The sequence below is a fragment of the Mastigoproctus giganteus genome, chromosome 5 (genome assembly GCF_048544385.1).
Source record: "Mastigoproctus giganteus isolate SK-2022 chromosome 5, ASM4854438v1, whole genome shotgun sequence".
Lineage (NCBI taxonomy): Eukaryota > Metazoa > Arthropoda > Arachnida > Uropygi > Thelyphonidae > Mastigoproctus > Mastigoproctus giganteus.
In genome coordinates, this window is record NC_143579.1 from 83384840 (window position 1) to 83404163 (window position 19324).

Below are 19324 nucleotides of genomic sequence, written 5' to 3' on the forward strand. Positions count from 1 at the left end.
TAGATATCGCGCAGAGAACGAATACAATTGAACTGTGGTATGCTTTTAAAAAAACATTAACCACAGACGTATTTTAATGGTAAATACGCCTTGAATGCGTATTTACCATTAAAAAATACTCCACGAGGAGGGTTCCAAGTTGGATGAATAGTGAAATTGCCACATTGCTTGAGCAGAAAAAGGTGGCATACAAAGGTTACAGAGCAATAAAAAGTACTCAAACCTATAACAGCTACAAATGATCTGTAATAGAGCCACAGAAAAGGTTCGTCAGGCAAAGGCAGTTTATGATGAGTACAAAGAATTCTTCACGTATATAAATGCTAAGAAGAGCAGGACAAACCAGATCGGACTCTTACGTAAGGGAAAGGGGATAGCTGCCGTTGTAGATGAACTCAACATTTACTTGGCTTCGATATTTACAGCAGAAAAACCCTGTGTCGATGAGAAATTATGGGAGTGGAGTTGAAAAATATGTAATTAATGATATTGAAATTTCGCAAGATTATTTAATGAAAAAACTTTCGAGCCTACAGGCCAGTAAGGCTCCTGGAGTTGATGGAATATACCCTATAATCTTAAGGGAGGCGGCAAGTGAATGCATCAAACCATTGAAGCTAATTATGCGAGCATCACTAGACTATGGGGAGATTCCGTTGGATTGGAAAAGGGTGGTTCTAAGAGTGAAGTGGGAAATTATTGACCTGTCAGTCTGACTTCAGTGGTAGGAAAAATCATTGAGGCAATGATCAAGTGTGGAATTCAGGATCATTTGGATAGAATTGAAATTCTCAAGGATAATCAACATGGTTTTGTAAAGCGAAAATCTTGTTTAACAAATCTGGTTCGCTATTTTGAAAGGGTCACTCATGAGCTGGATTTAGGGAATAATTTCGACATTGTTTATTTAAATTTCAGCAAAGCTTTTGACTCAGTCCCCCACATGAACGGTTGCTTTATAAGCTGGAACAGGTTGGAATTACTGGGAAAATCCTTAGATGGATAGAAGGATGGCTTCAGGGCAGGAGGCAGAGGTTTGTGATAAATGGCTATTCCTCAGATTGGGTTGATGTAAGAAGTGGGGTTCCCCAAGGATCAGTATTAGGACCACTGTTGTTTTTAATTTTCATAAACGACATCAATGAAGGGATAGAGGGCGTGATGTCTAAATTTGCAGATGATGTAAAGATTGGTAGAGTAGTTAATGATCACTGTCAAGCTGAGCTTCTTCAGAGAGACCTAGATAGACTTCAGGAATGGTCAGGAAAATGGCAGGCTATGCTTTAATCCAACGAAGTGTAACGCATTGTACCTGGGAAACAGTAATCCCAAAATAACTTATTCACTTGGTGGAGTTCAACTAAACCCAGTACTGGAGGAAAGGGACTTGGGTGTTACGATACGGTCAGATATGAAATTCTCTGAGCATTGTAAACAGGTTGCAAGGAAGGCCCATGGTATCCTATCGAACTTTTGCAAGTAGAGATAGGGACGTGATAATCCCATTATATAAGGCTTATGTTAGACCACACATGGAATACTGTGTTCAAGTATGGAGACCGCACCTAAAGAAAGACATCGAGCTTCTTGAAAGGGTGCAAAGACGGGTAACTCACCTGGTGAGATCGGCAAAAGGGCATCCTTATGAAGAAAGACTTCGAATATGTGGGTTGCAGAGTTTGGAAACTAGACACCTTAGAGGAGATTTGATTGAGGTGTTTAAGGCTCTGAGAGGCATCAGTAAAATGAATGAGGACGAAAGTTTCAAGATTATAAATGATGCTAGAACTAGGAGACATAAATTCAAGTTACGGGGGGGGGAAATGTTTAGGTTGGACTGCAGGAAGTTTTATTTTAGCCAGCGAGTTATAAATTACTGGAATAAGTTGCCTTACATGGGTGATAGAGGCTGACAGTTTGGGGAAATTCAAAGGTCATCTGGATAGTACCTTCGGGTCAGGGAAGCGCATAGGATGATAGGTTCAATTTCCTTTTCTTTTATTAATTATTCGGTTTTTTTTTTTTGCTGGTACAGCATGAGGCATAGGCTTTCTTGCATTAGTATTATTTGAATTTTTAGTATTAGTAATGTGGCCATTACTAATACTAAAAATTAAATTTCAATTAGGAAAGTTAGTTAGTAAGGTTGAAATAATTTGTTATGAATGTAAATGATTATGAAATAACGAAAGTGTGGTAAAAGGGTAAATAAAGGGATTATATTTATAGGGGTAGTATAATTATATTTATAGGGATTGTAAGGATATGTTAACCTATATCATTAAATTAGGCCAGGTGCCAACACAAGGTGTAAAGAGAAAGAAATTTTATTGATAGAGAAACCTCATGAGTTAAGAGGGATGACTGCTGGGAGCCATTGCGGTACAAGTAAACACATGGGTTGTGTTAGGGTAGCTAAGAATAGAAACAGGTGCAGGTATACTTGCGTGTACACCAATGCTAGGAGTTTAGTAAATAAATTTGATGAATTTGAGGTATTGCTCAAATCATCAAAGGCAGATATTGTTGGGATATCAGAGACGTGGTGTCACACAGAAATAAGGGATGCAGAACTGGAATTTGGGGAGTACAACGTCTACAGAAAGGATAGGAAGGGGGGAGGGGTTATGCTATTAGTTAAGAAACACATAAAAACCAAGGAAGTGAAGCCAGTCGACATCGCTGGACAGTGCAGTGTTGAGTCAGTTTGGTGTGACATAAGCATTGGGAGCTCAAAATTGAGAGTAGGAGTGTGCTATAGGCCTAATGACTCTGATGAGTATAATAAGAAACTGTACAGGGAAATAGAGTGGGCCAGTAAATAAGAGAGTCTTATAATGGGAGATTTTAATTTCCCAGATATTGACTGGAATTTGGGGCTGGTTACTCACACACTAGCAGGGCTTTTGTGGATTTATTGGATGATTGTTTTCTACATCAGCATGTTCGGGAGGCAACTAGAGGGAGTAATACTCTTGATTTGATTATCAGCAGTGATTCTTCATGCATTAAGAATCTGCAGATAAATGAACCACTAGGTGGCAGTGATCACAGTGTGCTGAAGTGGGATTTACTGAAAGAGGTAACTACCATTAGGGGTAAAGGGAAGGGTTATTGCTTCCGTAAAGGCGACTACGATGGACTGAGACAGTATTTAAATTCTATACAGTGGGACCAACTGATGATGTTACCAACAGCAAATTCAAAATGGGAAGCATTCAAAGAACTTATCGTGGAAGCTACTAGGCTTTACATACCAACTAAAAAATATTGTTCAAGGTTTAGGCCTAAATGGATGTCAGATGAACTAATGAGGCATATGGCAGAGAAGAAAAATGCATGGGATACTTACAAATTAACACATGACACAGAAGCCTATGATAGATACAAGTTGATATGCAACCAAGTTACAAAGGAGGTTAGGCAGGCGAAGGCAGATTACGAGAAATCCTTGGCAAGGGATGCAAAGAAAAACAGCAAAGAGTTCTTTACTTATGTAAACTCTAGAAGGAAGGGGATGAATCAGATTGGTCCACTTGATATCGATGGGTCAACTGTTGATGATCCTGCTCAGGTAGCTAACAAACTAAATGAATATTTTGCATCAGCATTCACACATGAGGAGTTATTTAGCGAGGGGAAAGCCAGAGGTGTATTCAACTCTAGCAGTAAGCTACAGAATCTTGAAATAACTGGGAGTAAAGTGGAGGAGAAACTGTTGAAGATAAACACAAGAAAGGCACCCGGGGTGGATGGGATCTATCCAGTTATATTAAAGGAGGCAGCAAAGGAAGTAAGCAAACCCTTAGCCATAATTATGAGAGCTTCCTTGGACTCAGGGGAGGTACCCATAGACTGGAAATGTGCAAATGTTACCCCAATTCACAAAGGAGGATCGAAGGCTGACACAAGTAATTAAAGACCTGTGAGCTTAACTTCTGTTCCAGGAAAATTAATGGAGGCACTGGTTAAAGAAGCACTGCACGATCATCTAGACAAGACTTCAGTTATAGCTCAGACACAGCATGGTTTTGTTAAGGGGAAGTCTTGCCTGACCAACTTGATTGGATACTATGATGCAGTCACAAAAGAACTGGATGCAGGGAATAACTTTGATATTATATACTTGGATCTTAGAAAGGCTTTTGATACTGTTGCACATGGAAGACTGCTACACAAATTGGAGCAGTGTAACATTGGAGGCAAATTGCTGCTATGGATAAAGGGGTGGTTGAGGGGGAGAAGACAGAGAGTGGTAATCAATGGACACTGCTCATCGTGGACTAATGTTATTAGTGGAGTCCCTCAGGGCTCAGTGTTGGGTCCATTATTGTTTTCTGTATTTATAAATGATATTGATGATGGTATATCAAGCTTAATGTCCAAGTTTGCAGACGATACAAAGGTTGGCAGGGTTGTCAAGGACACTACTGACACTATGCTGCTGCAACAGCATCTGGAAAGGTTGAGCAGATGGGCTGAGAGGTGGCAAATGAAGTTTAACATTGACAAATGTAAAGTACTACACATGGGAAACAGCAACCCCAGAGCAACGTATCAGTTCTGTGGTACTACACTGACAGTGGTAGAGAATGAAAGGGACTTGGGGGTGGTTGTGCAGGCAGATATGAAGTTCTCTGAGCAGTGCAGACGGGCTGCAAGAGTAGCTCATGGAGTATTGTCAATGATATACAGGAATTTTTCCAGCAGGGATAAGGAGGTGATTATTCCATTGTATAAGGCAATGGTCAGGCCACACCTATAGTACTGTATACAGATCTGGAGGCCTCATTTCAAGAAGGATGTAGAGCTGCTGGAACGAGTACAGAGAAGGGCAACGAGATTAGTGAATGGAAAAAAGGGGTGCTCTTACGAAGAAAGGCTTAAGTTTTGCAAATTACTGTCTGGAGACTAGGCACCAGCGAGGTGATCTGATAGAGGTGTATAAGGCTTTGAATGGTTTGAGCATGCTCAATGCTGATGGGATTCTTCCTCTCGCTCAGAAAAATTACCTGAGAGGGCATAAATTCAAATTGAGGAAAGACAGATGTAGGATAGACGTGCGGAAATTTTCCTTTAGCCAGCGGGTGGTTGGTTGGTGGAACAGACTTCCATCCCTTGTGATGGAGGTTGATAGCCTAAATAAGTTTAAGGCTCAGCTGGACAGGTATTTTGAACGAACAGAGGGGTGAAGTGGAAGTGGGTTTTTTTTTTTTTTTTTGGCTGATGCTGCATAAGCTTGCTTTCTTGCATCAAATGCCTCTACTAATGCTAATGACTAAGATGGTAACTAGAGAGTAATTAAGGCAGAATGGGTGATCTATAGTGAATGTTGTTGAGGTAAGAGGATACCAATTGTAATACACTTCATGTGTTAAAGGCTAGAAACAAATATACAAAAAGAGTAATAAGAGCTGAAATGAGTTTACTGATGTAAGTGATAAAAATTGGTAACGGAAGCGAATGATTGAGTAATCATCAAGGATTCATATTAAAAAGATAACTGATACAAACTGATGTTAAAGTTTGTAAATTGAGAAGAGTTGATGAGAGAGAGGTAGTGTAGTATGGTTCAAATATATGGAAATTGGTATGCATGTATATATGTAGATTGTTTTTTTTTTATGTAAATGCTGTGTATTATGTTTATTAAAGGTTTGTAAATAAATGTGTATTTAATGTTCTGCTAATACCCGCTTTTCACACCCTAGAATCTACAATTTTCTGTGAATTGCAGTCAGATTTGTCTCTTTGTGGACTGTTTGAGAGCTCAGTAGGGTTCAAATTCAAATTAAAGCAAAACAAAAGAAACCCCCACTAAGTCTTCTATCTTCTACCAGATTTGGTAGCCTCCTTAGCACCTGTTCTTTTGCCATTGCTGTTGTCTGTTGGGCAGGGGGACGATTTAATTTGTGGGTAGCCAATTTTACCAACCAGTATTCTTCGGCATAAATGCGCTTCACGTTAATGTGGGCACCTTATTAACGTGGTCTCACCCGATGCTGAGATGCCAGCTCCACAGCATTCCAGCCAGGAAGGTGATTATGTATTTGCAAACTAGCACAAGTTCACAGAAGTAAAGGAGGTGGCACCTAGCCAACCACACAATCTGACGGAATTTAGCAAGTATTTTTCCGTGTGATTGTGAAATCGTAACGTAGGATCGAACTCTGTGCCTAAGTCGGTGCGCATGGGCACGTTAAGTACCTGGGATCTCCAATAGTATCCACGTCCTGTGTTGGATTATTTTTCAGTGAGAAAATAATCTGGGTTGATTTTGATGGGTCGATGGAGAGCTTGAAGTATTTGAGATGGTTTTCGAGGTCACTAAGACTTGCACTAATGGTAGCGTTTATATCTGTCACATAACTCCCGAAATTTCCTACCATTGTTTCGCACATAATGGCCTTTAGCTGCTGTTGCACCGTAAACCCACCACCAACAACAACATCAACTATCTGCCATCTTGTCTCCTGATTGTTTCAGGTTAATATCTTTAAATCGTCAGCATAACATATAACGTTGGTTGTGTTCTCAACACACGGATGATGCCTGTGAATAAAATTCATTCCAGAAAGTAGGCCCATCCTCCCTTTGTGGTACCCTTGAGGTAGCGGTTCTTGAGATCCTACGATCGTTAGCCTGGAGGATTGTGGTTCTGTTGCGAAGAAGGACACGGAATCATTATGCACCCATATTTCAGAGGTGTATATACGTAGTTCTGACTTTATCCTAATAGACTATTTTGTTATTCTATATAGGTATCACCTAATGGATTACCCTCGCTGTTCTCCGGAATCGCGGGTAAAAGGCCTAGATTGGAATCCTGTTGATACGCCAAACATTTTATGTGCCTTTTTCCCATTATGGCCAAATTAGTCTCGGGTTAGAGGGCGCGTGATTTTTTTTTTTTTTTTTTTTTTTTTTTTCCCCCCCGAAACCTTGGGTTTTCATTTTACAAAATCGGTAAATTGACCACAGAATACACGAAATTTATGAACGCAATATAATGATGCTTCACGGTCTTAAATTTCCTTTACTTAAATAGCAAGTTTAATAAAGACAATAATTGTAGCCTCATGGAACAGTGCTCCGAAGAGCGCAGTCATCAACCTGTTAGAAGTATCCTTTTTAATTTCCAGGTCTTACTATTTAGAAACGCCGGGTATGTTCTGTAGAAAGCGAGGAGGTTATTCCCAGTTTTATTGCATAGAAATGGAGTCTGATTTAAAAAAAAACGTTGCTAAATATATCCTTAAAGAACATAAATCACGCCGATCTGTAGTTGACATCGAGAGATTGGAGTCAGTTATCCACGCTTCTGTCGAGATGCGCATCTAAAGATGTTTAATAAAGAAACGGATACATTTGGATTACTAGCAAGATCCTACGTAAGATTACTAATAAGGTTTTAAAGATAAGAGGGCTTGTCATAAATGGTCAGTCTTCCGATTTCACCAATGTAACAAGTGGAGTCTCTCATGGTTCGGTGTTGGTTCCTCCTGTTTCTAATTTTCATAAATGATATTGACGAGGGTATATAAGGGAAGCTGTTTAAGTTTGCTGATAACTTGAAGTTGGGAAGAGTGGTGAATCAATTTGAACCAGACCACTTGCTTCAAAAAGACTTGAATCGCTTGCATATGGTCTGAAAAATGGCAATTAAAGTTTAATGCTTCTAAATGTAAAGTTATACATTTGGGAAGCAGAAACCTTGGAGGCACGTACAAGAAAGGGGTGAGGTAAGAGTGGTTCAAGAGGAAAAATCTTAGATATTACCCTTCAGACTGTCATGAAATCTTCTATACATTGTAAAATGGCGGCTAGGAAGACACATGATATCCTGTCCATGATTTATAGAACTTTTGCTAGTAGGGAGGAGAACGTGATTATCATCTATACAAGATGATAATTATACAGAATTTAGAACATTGTGTTCAGGTCTTGGGACAGCACCTAAAAAGAGATATATAGAATTTCTGGATAGGGTTTAGAGAACTAGCGAGTGAAAAATTAATGAGTATTTTACGTAAAGAACTGCTTAGAAGGAGTAGATTGCACAATTTTGACAGCTAGACATCTAACAGATGGGGCGGAATCTGATTGGCGTGTACAATGCTCTGAAAGGGTTGAGAAAAAGTTAATGAGGAAAGTCTATGCTCCATTTCAGGTGTGACAAGACACTATGAACCACAAACATCAAATCTCGTGGCATACCAGAAGCTGGATCTAGCGAATTTTTCACCTATGCGTATGGGTTGTCGAACACGGGAATGATTCCTTCCAGTATGGCAGGGGCAGTAACTCCTGACTGAATTCAAAGCACAATTGATGGTTACCTTTTGGAAAACGATCTTAGAGACTTAGCTTGGTCCGTCGCCAATTCTTTCTACTACAGGGCGAAAAGTATTAATATTATTATGTTTCATTTTATTTTATTGTTGAAGTTAGAAAGGCGTCTAGGGCGATGGGATCTATCTATAAGAAAGGCGCATAGGGCGGATTGAATCTATCAAGTTATATTACGGAAGGAAGCTAAGGAGGTGAGCAAACCCTTAGCCATAATGATGAGAGCATCCCTGGATTAAAGGGCGATCCCCGCGGGCTGGAGATATGCGAATGCATCTCCAATTCACAAAGGGGGATCAAAGGGTGACACGTGTAATTACAGACCTGTTGGTTTAACTTCTGTTCTGATGAAAATAATGGAGTCACTGGTAAAGTAAGTAATGCAGGATCACTTAGACAAGGCCGCAATTATACTTCAGACATAGCATGGATTTGTTAAGAGGAAATCTTGTCACAAAGGAACTGAATGCAAAACATAATTTTGATATCATATACTTAGATTTCAGGAAAGCTTTTGATGGGCATGCACATGGAAGACTGCTGTACAAATTGGAGCAGTGTGGCATTAAGGGAAAGTTGCTAATGAATAAAAGTGTGGTTGAGTGGGAGAAGACAGAGTGGCAATCAATGGACACTGCTCTTCGTGGATTATTGGAGTCCTAGGGTTCGGTGTTGGGCCCATTATTGTTTTCTATATTTATAAATGATATTGATGAAGGTATATCAGGCTTAATGTCCAAGTTTGCAGATGATACAACGGTTGGCAGGGTGTTAATGACAGTAATCAAGGTAGGTTGCTGCAATATGACCTAGAAAAATTAGGCAGATGGGCTTGAGAATGGCAATTGAAGTTTAACATTGATAAATGCAAAGTACTACATAGGTAGCAATAATCTGAGTAACGTATCAACTGTATTTCAGAGTAACGTACCAACTACACTCAGGGTAGTGGAAAATGAAAAATAGCTGGGCTATTCGTGAGGGAGACAAATGGGTCCTCTTAGCAAGAAAGCTTCATCTCTGCAGCTTTCAGCGTTTGGAGATTGGGCATCTGCGTGGTGATCTGATTGAGGTGTTTAAGTCTTTGAATAGGTTCCTCAAGCTCAATGCTGAGCTTGAGGGGAGGGGGGGCATGAGCACGAATTAAATTTGAGGAAGAACAGTTACGGAATAGATGGATGGCGCGTTGTTCATTAAAATTCACGTGTTGTTTTGGAAGTTGATAGTTTAAATAAATTAAAGAAATAACTAGACGAACCATTGGAGGGAATGAATAGGTGAAACAGGAGAATTTTTTTCCTTTGGCTGTTGCTGTTATGCTTGCTTTCTTGCATCATACGCCATTATTAATGCTAACGTTATTATTTTCATTTTATATAAGAAACAAATTTCTTTGTTTCTTATATAAAAAAAAAAGAGAGAAGAGATTAGATTATTCTTCAATGAATAATCTAAAGAAAACTGTTTTAAACAAAGGAGAAAACGATATGTAACATCAAACATTGATTGCGAGAATTATGAAATAGAGGGGGGAAAATACAGAAGAAACAAATTGGTTAATGTACGCAGTGCATTTAAGTTTAGGCATGTTAGAAAATAGTAATAATTCATGATTTAAAACAAAAAAGAGCAAAAAAATCAGTGATTTTGATGCGTCTAAAACCGAAAGCAATATTTTTTTCATCCACTAGGAATAGTTATTACATGCGGACGGACAGCCATCCATTGCGAAGACAGTAGGCGTTTTACGCATGTATCCTAACGTGTCTAAAAGGAGGGGGGAAGGAACCAAAGAGACAGAAGTTGAAATAAATGATGTAAGGTTTTGCACTAACAGTCTGTCGTGGTTCTTTATGAAGCTTGTATATAGAAATGCGTACATTAACTCTTTGAGTATTTTACGATTTCAGTCACTGACGCTTATTTTCTATGCATTAATTAACAACACCCGCATCGCGTCTTTAAACAGGAATTTTCTTTACACTGCCAAAGTGCACGCGGATTTCTGCCAGGCGGCTCCATCTAGTGACTATCCGAGTAATTTTATGGTCGACACTTCAACCGATTATTCTCGCTTTCAGTAACTTGAAGAGTATAAACGCGATGGAGTCTTAGTTGCCAAAGAGATCCGATCAATTTTTATTTCTACAAGAGAGTTGGTTTGTTGAGAAATTTAATTCTTTTGTTTGGGGAGGTACCAAATAGTTAAGAGGGACGAAGAGCGAGTTAAAACTTCGCTTCTGTACAGATTAATTTAGAACCTATCAAATTTCGTGAGTGTTTATTTTTGGGAGGGGGGCATAAAGACATTTTCTTAAGAGATCCGGTCCAGTCTGGTCTCGTTGGGTCCGAAAATTTTGGAGTACTCGAGACTTTTATTTAATTAGTATTTCTTTAGTATTCTTCCATAATATCACATCTGTTTTCAGTATTTTCATTTATCTTATTGTTTTTTTTTTTAATTCTTTGCTTATAGATAAGTTGTTTCCACCCTTGGTTCTCTTTTTATTTATGCTTCTCTTATTTCTTCCAACTCCCTCTGTAATTCTATTTTGTATTAGTCCCAAAATTCTCACCATTAACTATCACTTATTAATTTATCTCTTTAATTTTTCCACATAATTGGATCACTGGCTCTGTAATTAAGATAACATAAACCAACTCTTATATATGCCATTTCCAGTCGCTGTGAATATTATGAAACTACAAAACCCGTTGTTTGTTTTTATCAGACCTCTAAAAACGGGTCGATGAAGTGAAAACTTGGTACATTTTTTTCCTTTTAGCTGCAGCCAATGATGTACGATGCATTTCAATAGAGAAAAGTAATTTAATTTTCACAGGAAGTCCATATTTCACGTACTCGCTTTTTAAACTTAGCACTAACAGAAAACTAATGGAACCTAACTTCCACTTGCGCGCCCCCTTTGGAGAATTATGATTTATAAATAATAAAATAACGCGAGAAACATCGCGCGACCAAGTCGAGGACAACAATAAGCGCATCACATGAGGCGCTGCGCATGACAAAGAGTAAAGTAAACTTGAACTCAACTGGCAATTAAAGTGACTTTCCAAGTGAATTATGAATCTCAGGATTATCACAAATAGTACAAACTACAAATGCCTAGAAAGGAATGAGATTGCTAACCCACCTCGATGAGGATTAGTATTCGATGTGTAAACCATTCTAAATATCAATCTTGATAATGTCATCCGTGTTTGTCAACTCGAAAATTCCTCCACTACATTATAATTGTAAATTAGTATCGCGGACTAATTGAGTTTGCATTATTAGCCCGCTCTCATATAATTGCTTGTGTATTAAAATTCTTATCGAATACCGAGGGATTAAGTTATAGATTTAGAATCCGATTCGGCATCCTAATAATTTAATTATCTCCGAATAGATTAGAACATCTGGAAAATTGTTAAAATATTTGAAAACAGTGTGCTGGTACTGAAGATGTAGAGAAAATTGCTTTTACTTAAATAAGAATGATTTAGAAGGTTTCTACTATTTTATTCCATCTGTTTAAAGGGATGGAGGTATCTGCATTGCCAGTATCGTATTTCGATATGTTGTGAAGGACTCATTAAGCAACTGAAATGACTCTAATCGGATGGTAACTGTTGCTTAAGTTCATTGACCTCCCGTTAAAGTGCGGCTGTAAATGCGAGTATTACACTACCATCAATAAGAGGTTTGCAGTTTGGTGATCTTTGAGGTAAATGATAACTACGGGTTACTTAAATTTTGGTTTCAGAATGAAGGAACCAAGTACAAGCATTTATTACCGTATTTTTTGGACTATAAGACGTGTAGCAATTTTTAAAAGTAAAATCGAGGAAAAATGCTTAACTAAAAATACTTCATAATATATTCTTAGTACAGAGCACATAAAGAAATTTGGAACCCACTCATATAGAGGCAAAATTTTGAATTTTTTGATAAGGACATTACTGGAAAGACCCGGGTTTTTTAGTGTAACCAAAATGGTTCGAATGAAACATCTGAAATTTATTAATGGTACGAGTAGCGGTTAGGAAGTTAATTTTAGCCAATTTTTGAAAAGAGTGCATCGTATATGCTAAAAAATACGGTAGAAAAATGTGCCTCGTATATGCTAAAAAATACGGTATATACAGATTTTTTTATTTAACTTCTTATATTAATCACACGTGGTCGATTAAAGGTTTATAAATATTTTTTAATTGATGGTGAAAGAATCTTAATCTTACCTGCGCTGTTTCAAGGATTTCTGTTCAATGCATAGTTCATTAATCGTATCTGACTTATGTGTGAATAGACCTGCTGTCATCTGACACTGTTATTCTCATTCATGAGGATCGGGTCGATGCTCATTCTAAGCTCGTCATCTAAAAGTTGTTGATTACATTTTAAAAAAAAAACGGATCTCTCTTTTGTGCCTTATTCAGCGTCATTTGTTGTGATGGATATTAATTATTGGGAGTGGTGTGTCGTCAAGAGAGTGACAAAGTTCACGCTTTTAATGTCTCCGAAAACAATTAGCGGTCTTGTGCTTGGGAAAAGAGCGATTGGTAGTCATCTCTTGGGATCAAGTTGCTTTTCATGTACACGGGAAACATTTCGATCCATTTAGACGACATCGGAGTGTAATTACGATGAATAATCCTTTTCGCACTCAGCCTTTCTCAGGGAGAACTTTGTTGTCACTCTCTTATCACAAAGTAATTGACACAGAGAATATTTTTAATATTTCTCTTCACGATTCTTGAAAAATCCAGTTATGCTGATGTACGTAATTGACTTGCCAGATTACGCCTAACGTTTCGTAATAAACCAGGAGACAACTAGATAAATATACGCGCACAAAATATGGAAATTGATAAGAGAATGGATGCTGCTATAAATTGTAACTTTGCTTTAAAGAAATACTTTTATTCTGGACTTATAATGCCATCGTGAATAATAAAGCCGTGGAGAGGTTGTTGTAAAGAGTAGGATAGCGATAAATTCCCATTGCTTACGCAAAGCCTACCGGCTGTGGGTAGGTTCTAAGGCTGGTTTATTTATGGGAGTGAAAGAACAAGACTTTTTCTCTCTGTTCAGCATCTGCATTCATGTGTTCGTTAATAGCCAAATGGTTCACTCCATTTATGTTCAAGCACTGATAGTTGATAATTAAAATGTTTAATTATTTGCGACTACCTTTGCCAGTATTGTACTCTCCTTTGATGGGTCTACCAGCGTGAGGACCACTTGTGCTCGATGCATAGTTATCTCTACAACGAATTTTTGCTTGAATGAAGTATTAGGATTTGAAGAAGGGGGTTGCTCATTAGGTTGCACTCTCAGATGTCGTCAGATGAATAAATATTGCAAGTATCTGGAGCCAATTAGCCGTTCTTATAGACTAAGATGCTAATTATCTACGTTAAGTTTAGCTACACGGAGGATTTTCGAATTGTTTTAATTAAAGGCAATTAATGAAGGATGGTTTTTTTTTTCCATTGATTTTCTTTACCACCTCTTTCCCCTCCCCCAGCTTTTCTCTGTTTGATGGCCTGTCATTTCAGTAGAAGTTATACTCAGAAATTACATGTAGCCAGAAATCTTTCACTTCGTTTTGAGTGCATGCAAATCTTATATGCTGTGAGCAATATTATCAAACAGAATCTGTTGCTGACAAAAACATGGGGTAGCCAAGAAGACGTTCTTATTTTTTTCCATATTTTATAATGTGGTGTACAGGCGTTAGATGAGGTATGTATTAAGCGTTAAAGCAATTAAGACTAGGCGTTAGTATACTGTGTTTGTAATTGCGTGTATTATTCGGTTGGTTTGATGGATGAAAGCCGTTTTGCTGTTGGAGGGGACCATGCAACCCTCCCGTGAGACCGACTAACTCAGCCACGTTGTAAAAATGCACAAATTCTCGGATAACTGACGGGATTCGAACCAGGGCTTTTCTCCATTGTCTTACCCTTGAGGGCCGTGATGTATAGGGTTCTCTTTTCTGTTAAAGTTATCCTCATTGCCGTTTCGAAATTAAGGAGTAATTGTGACGAAAAGGGAGGTATTGTGAGGGTATTCATCCATCGGCTTTACAATTACGAGTGTTAATGCCACTGAGAATTTCCTTTTTAATGTAAAAAGAACTTTGAGTTCCTGTAAGCCTTGGAGAATAACCGTCATAGGAAGAATCGCCCTACAATGTCTCAGATTTCCTGTCAAGAATCCATTCAAATTTATGGGCTGGGGGTTGTGTGTCAAGCGGCGAAGTCGGAGAACTTCATGTTGGCTAAGGAAATGTAAAAAGCAAAATTTGAATAAAAATATTGGAAAGAAAATTTATGTCCACAGCCAGCGATCTTTTTAAAGATGAAGTATGGATTTTTTACATCAGTCTCTTGTCACTACCCGAAGATTTTTTTTTTTGGATGTGGATGACAAGTTAAACGACTGCAAGGTTGGAGCAAGTGGTCTGGAAAGTCTGTTATATTTAGAAAATTTTAAGGAAAAATATTCTTCCTTCCTGATTCGTTTTCATACATGGGATAAAGCCATGAGCTACAGTCAATTCATAAAGCAGCTAGTAGACTGCATTATGAATAAAACTCTGAAGGAGAATATTTATTTGCAAAGATGTCGCCACCGTTATAACTATTTAAACAGTGTGGCTTCCTCATCAAGAATGGCTTCTGAAGACTTTTCACACCGTGAAGATTAAGAAGTAAGTGCGTTTTGTGGATACTAAGGCTAGTAAACTGTTAAATTCAAATGCATTCCAGTTTTTTTTCCTATACAAAGATAATACAATGATATATTTAATTTTTTTTCCTGGAGAGCTTCTTCTTACCAAAACGGACGTCTATACAAGATGTCCTTTTTGGTAAGAAGAAGAAGGAAGAAGAAAGTAAGAATATACTACTGCAAAAACTGAAATATTCTGAGAATATTTCAGTTTTTGCACTAGTCGCTCTCACTGCTATTGATTGTTCACATTGCACTTGATAAGGATAAAGTCTTGATGTTAGACAAGACTTTAATGGAAAAGAAATTTATCCGAAAAAATCTCAGGTTGAGCACCTCCCCAATTAAGATTTTGCAAGGGTGAGCTGGCCAGTTAATTCTTCTTAAGACGTAATCTTCAAAGTGTAATTATAGAAGGTTCGTCAGAAACCGTGATAGCATTTTATTTACATTTTTTTTTAAGGCAGATTTTTTTTCCCTTTCCGAATAAGCTCTGTTAAAGGCGACTTTAACAAGAAGTGGACACTTCAACAGCGAGCACTTACTGTCAAAAAGGGATGCTTAATTGTAGAAGCTTAGCGATACATTTTTAACAAAAGCTTGGAGTAAGAACGGCTCCAGCTTAGAAAACTATATAGAGAAGGGCACCGAAAACTTAGAAATTGGCAGAGTGTAGACTCATAACAATCAGACCGTCCAGGATGGGCAATTGCGATTTTAATTTACGTTTAATCTTCTCCTGGATTTTGATCGACATGGAATTTTGTTGCTGTGTGAATTAGTGTGTTGTGAGTTGGAGTATTAATACAATAACCATGTTCCTTTTTTTACAGGACTCCTGAAACTTCAACATATCTTCCGGTTAACCACGGACACTCACAAGTTAGAGGTAAAGGTGGTGAAGAGAATTAGTAACGCAACGGATGCAAATGATTTTCTTCATAACCTGGAAAGTAAGAACCGGGAAGGGTTGAAATACGTCGTGTTGGACTGTAGTGCGGAAGTAGCGAGGACAGTCATCGTGAATCACGTGAGAGATATCTACATGGGACGCAGGAACTACCATTTCCTCCTCACTAGTCTGGTGAGTATTTATGCGCAATATTAGATTGTTTGTTTCCTTATAGAATCATAGGGGAAAGGCGTAAAGAATATCTTAAATTATCTATTGAAGTATAGCACTGTAAATTTTGTTGACCAACTTCTATTCGATAAGGTCTTCACAAACAATAATATCCTGAGCAGAAATTAAATAATCATGATGACATTGCGCAACGATGAACAGTGTCGTAAACATTAGAGATGTGATAGTTGTCATGGTAACCATCATTCTGTGTCACAGATCTTTCTAGATGATGTAATTCCACTTCTTCGAGAGGCGCACAATTAGGAGGAATCGTTTATTATTATTATTATTTTGTTTTCGCTATAGAACAGTGTACGTAAACCTATACACCAAACATGCTGTTCAATTTTCTTCAGAAATATTTCGTACCAGTGCATTGCTGCGCTTTCCACAAAAAATGGCTGAGTTTTTCACGATCTTCGCATTCATCTGACTGTAATCCCTGTGATTACGTTCTGTAGGGATTTCTAAAAGACTGCCTACTGCAGCAGTTCGTAGACCAAAACTCAAGAATCAATTCAAATAATTTCTTACAAGGGCGGCAGCAGACATCGGATGGTTCCATATTGAAATGTTTTTATACAGGGGAAAACTCCCTAACATGTTGCTTCCCTTGATTATACATACATCATTGTACAGAAGAAATAGAACTATGGTCTCTCGGTTGAAGATCCTTATTTTGCAATTTTTTTTTTGATATTTTGCGCAAAGGGCTAAGCGGACATGTTATTAAGCGTTGAAGATTCAGATTTTGGTAATTCTAAACCAATAACCAGAAGAAGGAATACCCATCTAATATGTTTGTTTATCATTATGCTGTTTTATGGCAAAGTTGCCTGATTTCCCAGCAAACTCTTTGATGGTCCACCTATATTATATTCCAGTGATAAGATACTTCTAAGTTTTAGTTGAAGAAGGTAGCATTTGCTATCCAAAGCTTCGGATGCTTTGTCTGTTTTTATATTTTATTTCATAGTTTGTATTATTTTGTTTATTTTATAACTTTTTGATAATTTTAGTCGTAGTCAATTTATTAGGATGTTCTTTATATTCGAAAAGAGCGAAATTAATGATGAAGAGTTTCAGAAGGTGGTTTTGTTTGTCATGGATTTGGGTTGACGGGCCAAATATGATTACTACAGCCGGTTCTCCACTCTGTTGGACAACTTGTCAACCTATTAAAACTGCACAGATGTCAAAGCGTGAAAATAGTTTAAACTAAGAGCAAAAACTTAGTTTGCGGATATTTTTGAAATGTTTCAGGTCCTGTCAGGTTGTTATATTTCTTATTACTCACCTAGTTCTGCAGTATAATTGCTACACCGTGTATTTTTTCCATGATTATCATCCTTTAGCTGTCACCACCCTATAAAGACAGGCCAGTACACAAAAGTAAACGTAAAATTCGTTGTTTCTTGCAGAAAAACATCCAATATGAAGAAACACAATTTCTTTTTTCTGTTTTTCTTCAGTACATTATCTGAAAGATTTGTCATTTCCACATATTCTGATTTTAATTATCGTTTCAAAGAAAACCATTACTATTAAAGCCTCGAGGGATATAAACAAAATGATATCTGTGATTTTAATATCTTTTTTTCAGATGTATCGGCCTCCCTTTTTTTCTGAATCTTGTCCACAAAATACTGGCACTCATGTATTTTCATAAGTTCTTTCATGCGAGCAAAAACAACGCGGTTATTTGATTATTATCCTTTCTTCTGAGTTTTTTAATGACTTTCGACATCCCTCCTTTGAAAGAAACGTTCACTTTTTTTTTCTCTCTCATTTTTATTATAATCTGACCGGCATAAAAATTTCTGAGTTTTCATCCGATGAATGTTTGCATAGCTGCAGTAACTGGCTGAATATAAACACGCAGGATTGTTTGGAAGTTTCTAATTAAAAAGCAGAATTTTAAGAAATATGTTTATGGAAATTCACGATTAACATAACACATGACGAGGGTGGTGAAAAGCTGTAATTTATTCATGAATTTTAAATCATAAAGGATAAAACTACACGTTTATTTGTTTTTAATTTCATCTAACCGTACATGACAGCAACCAGAAAAAAATATGTACGTTGGCAGTGTCTTGTCCCACTGTAAATGATTCTACTCCCAAATTTGATGGGACCATTTCCGAATTTCTTAAAATTGTGTTGGAACCAATACGCAGTTGTTTAAATTGTTTTTACCTAATTAAGTAGATATCTCTGATGAATTTTTTCGCTTAAATATTTTTATAGGTAATGGATGAACTGTGGAATAGCCAGGTATTAGAATTTGGTGCTATTAATGTCACTGGGTTCAGGATCCTACAACCAACCAGCCCAGACTTCCGCCCGTTTCATGCAATATGGTCACAGCTGGACCCATTTCGATGGCCTGGAGCAGGAACGAAGCATGTGTCAGTGAGTACAACTCTTATTTTTACTCTTTTTGTAGTTAACATTCTTAAACAAAAATAATAATAATTCATGATCGTGGTTTGTTACTAATAAATTCATAAATTTAATTTCATTGTCGTTCTATAATAATTATATGTTCTTCTTGGCAATAAAATTATTTATTTATTTTAATGCCTCGAAATAAGACACCTGCATTTATATACTGACTATCCTACCAAAGTATTCGGATATCCTTTACGAAGCATTAAGGGGAAGGGGGCTTAATCGGATGCTGTATCAGCTGTTCGTTGCTGAGTACGATAGCGACACATTTGAACATTGCATTTGAACATAAGTCAACTATAGACGAGGTAATGAAAAGACAAAAGAAATAGATCTGAATGTGCAAAAATAGGTAGGTAGGCCATAAATTGATGGACAAGAATCACCAATTCCTGAAACAAGTTGTACAAGCGAGCCGTTTGAATCCTTGGAAAACTGTAGGCCAGAGATGTGGATGTCTTTGGAGATACACAATGTTTTAATCGGAGCGGCTGCACATAAGCCTCTCATCACGCAAAGAACGCTGCATATCGTTTAGAGAGATGCATAATCCGTTCCTTTTTGAACAGTGGATGCAGTCTTCAACATCTAGGTTTGGCCAACTAGGTCCAGAAACATCTGATCTGAAGTTAGTAGAGACGAATTAGGCTCCTCCA

The 19324-nt window shown here is 37.6% G+C and overlaps 1 protein-coding gene across 1 annotated transcript in view; it reads left to right on the forward strand.

The window, feature by feature from the left end:
- LOC150085527 (glutamate receptor 1-like) overlaps nucleotides 1–19324 on the forward strand; it is a 372789-nt gene that overhangs the window by 266793 nt on the left and 86672 nt on the right. Inside the window, exons 4-5 of the mRNA XM_090374097.1 lie at nucleotides 15922–16172; nucleotides 18465–18629. Of these exons, the coding sequence (XP_090230223.1) occupies nucleotides 15922–16172; nucleotides 18465–18629 (416 nt within the window). The remainder of the gene's footprint in view (nucleotides 1–15921; nucleotides 16173–18464; nucleotides 18630–19324) is intronic.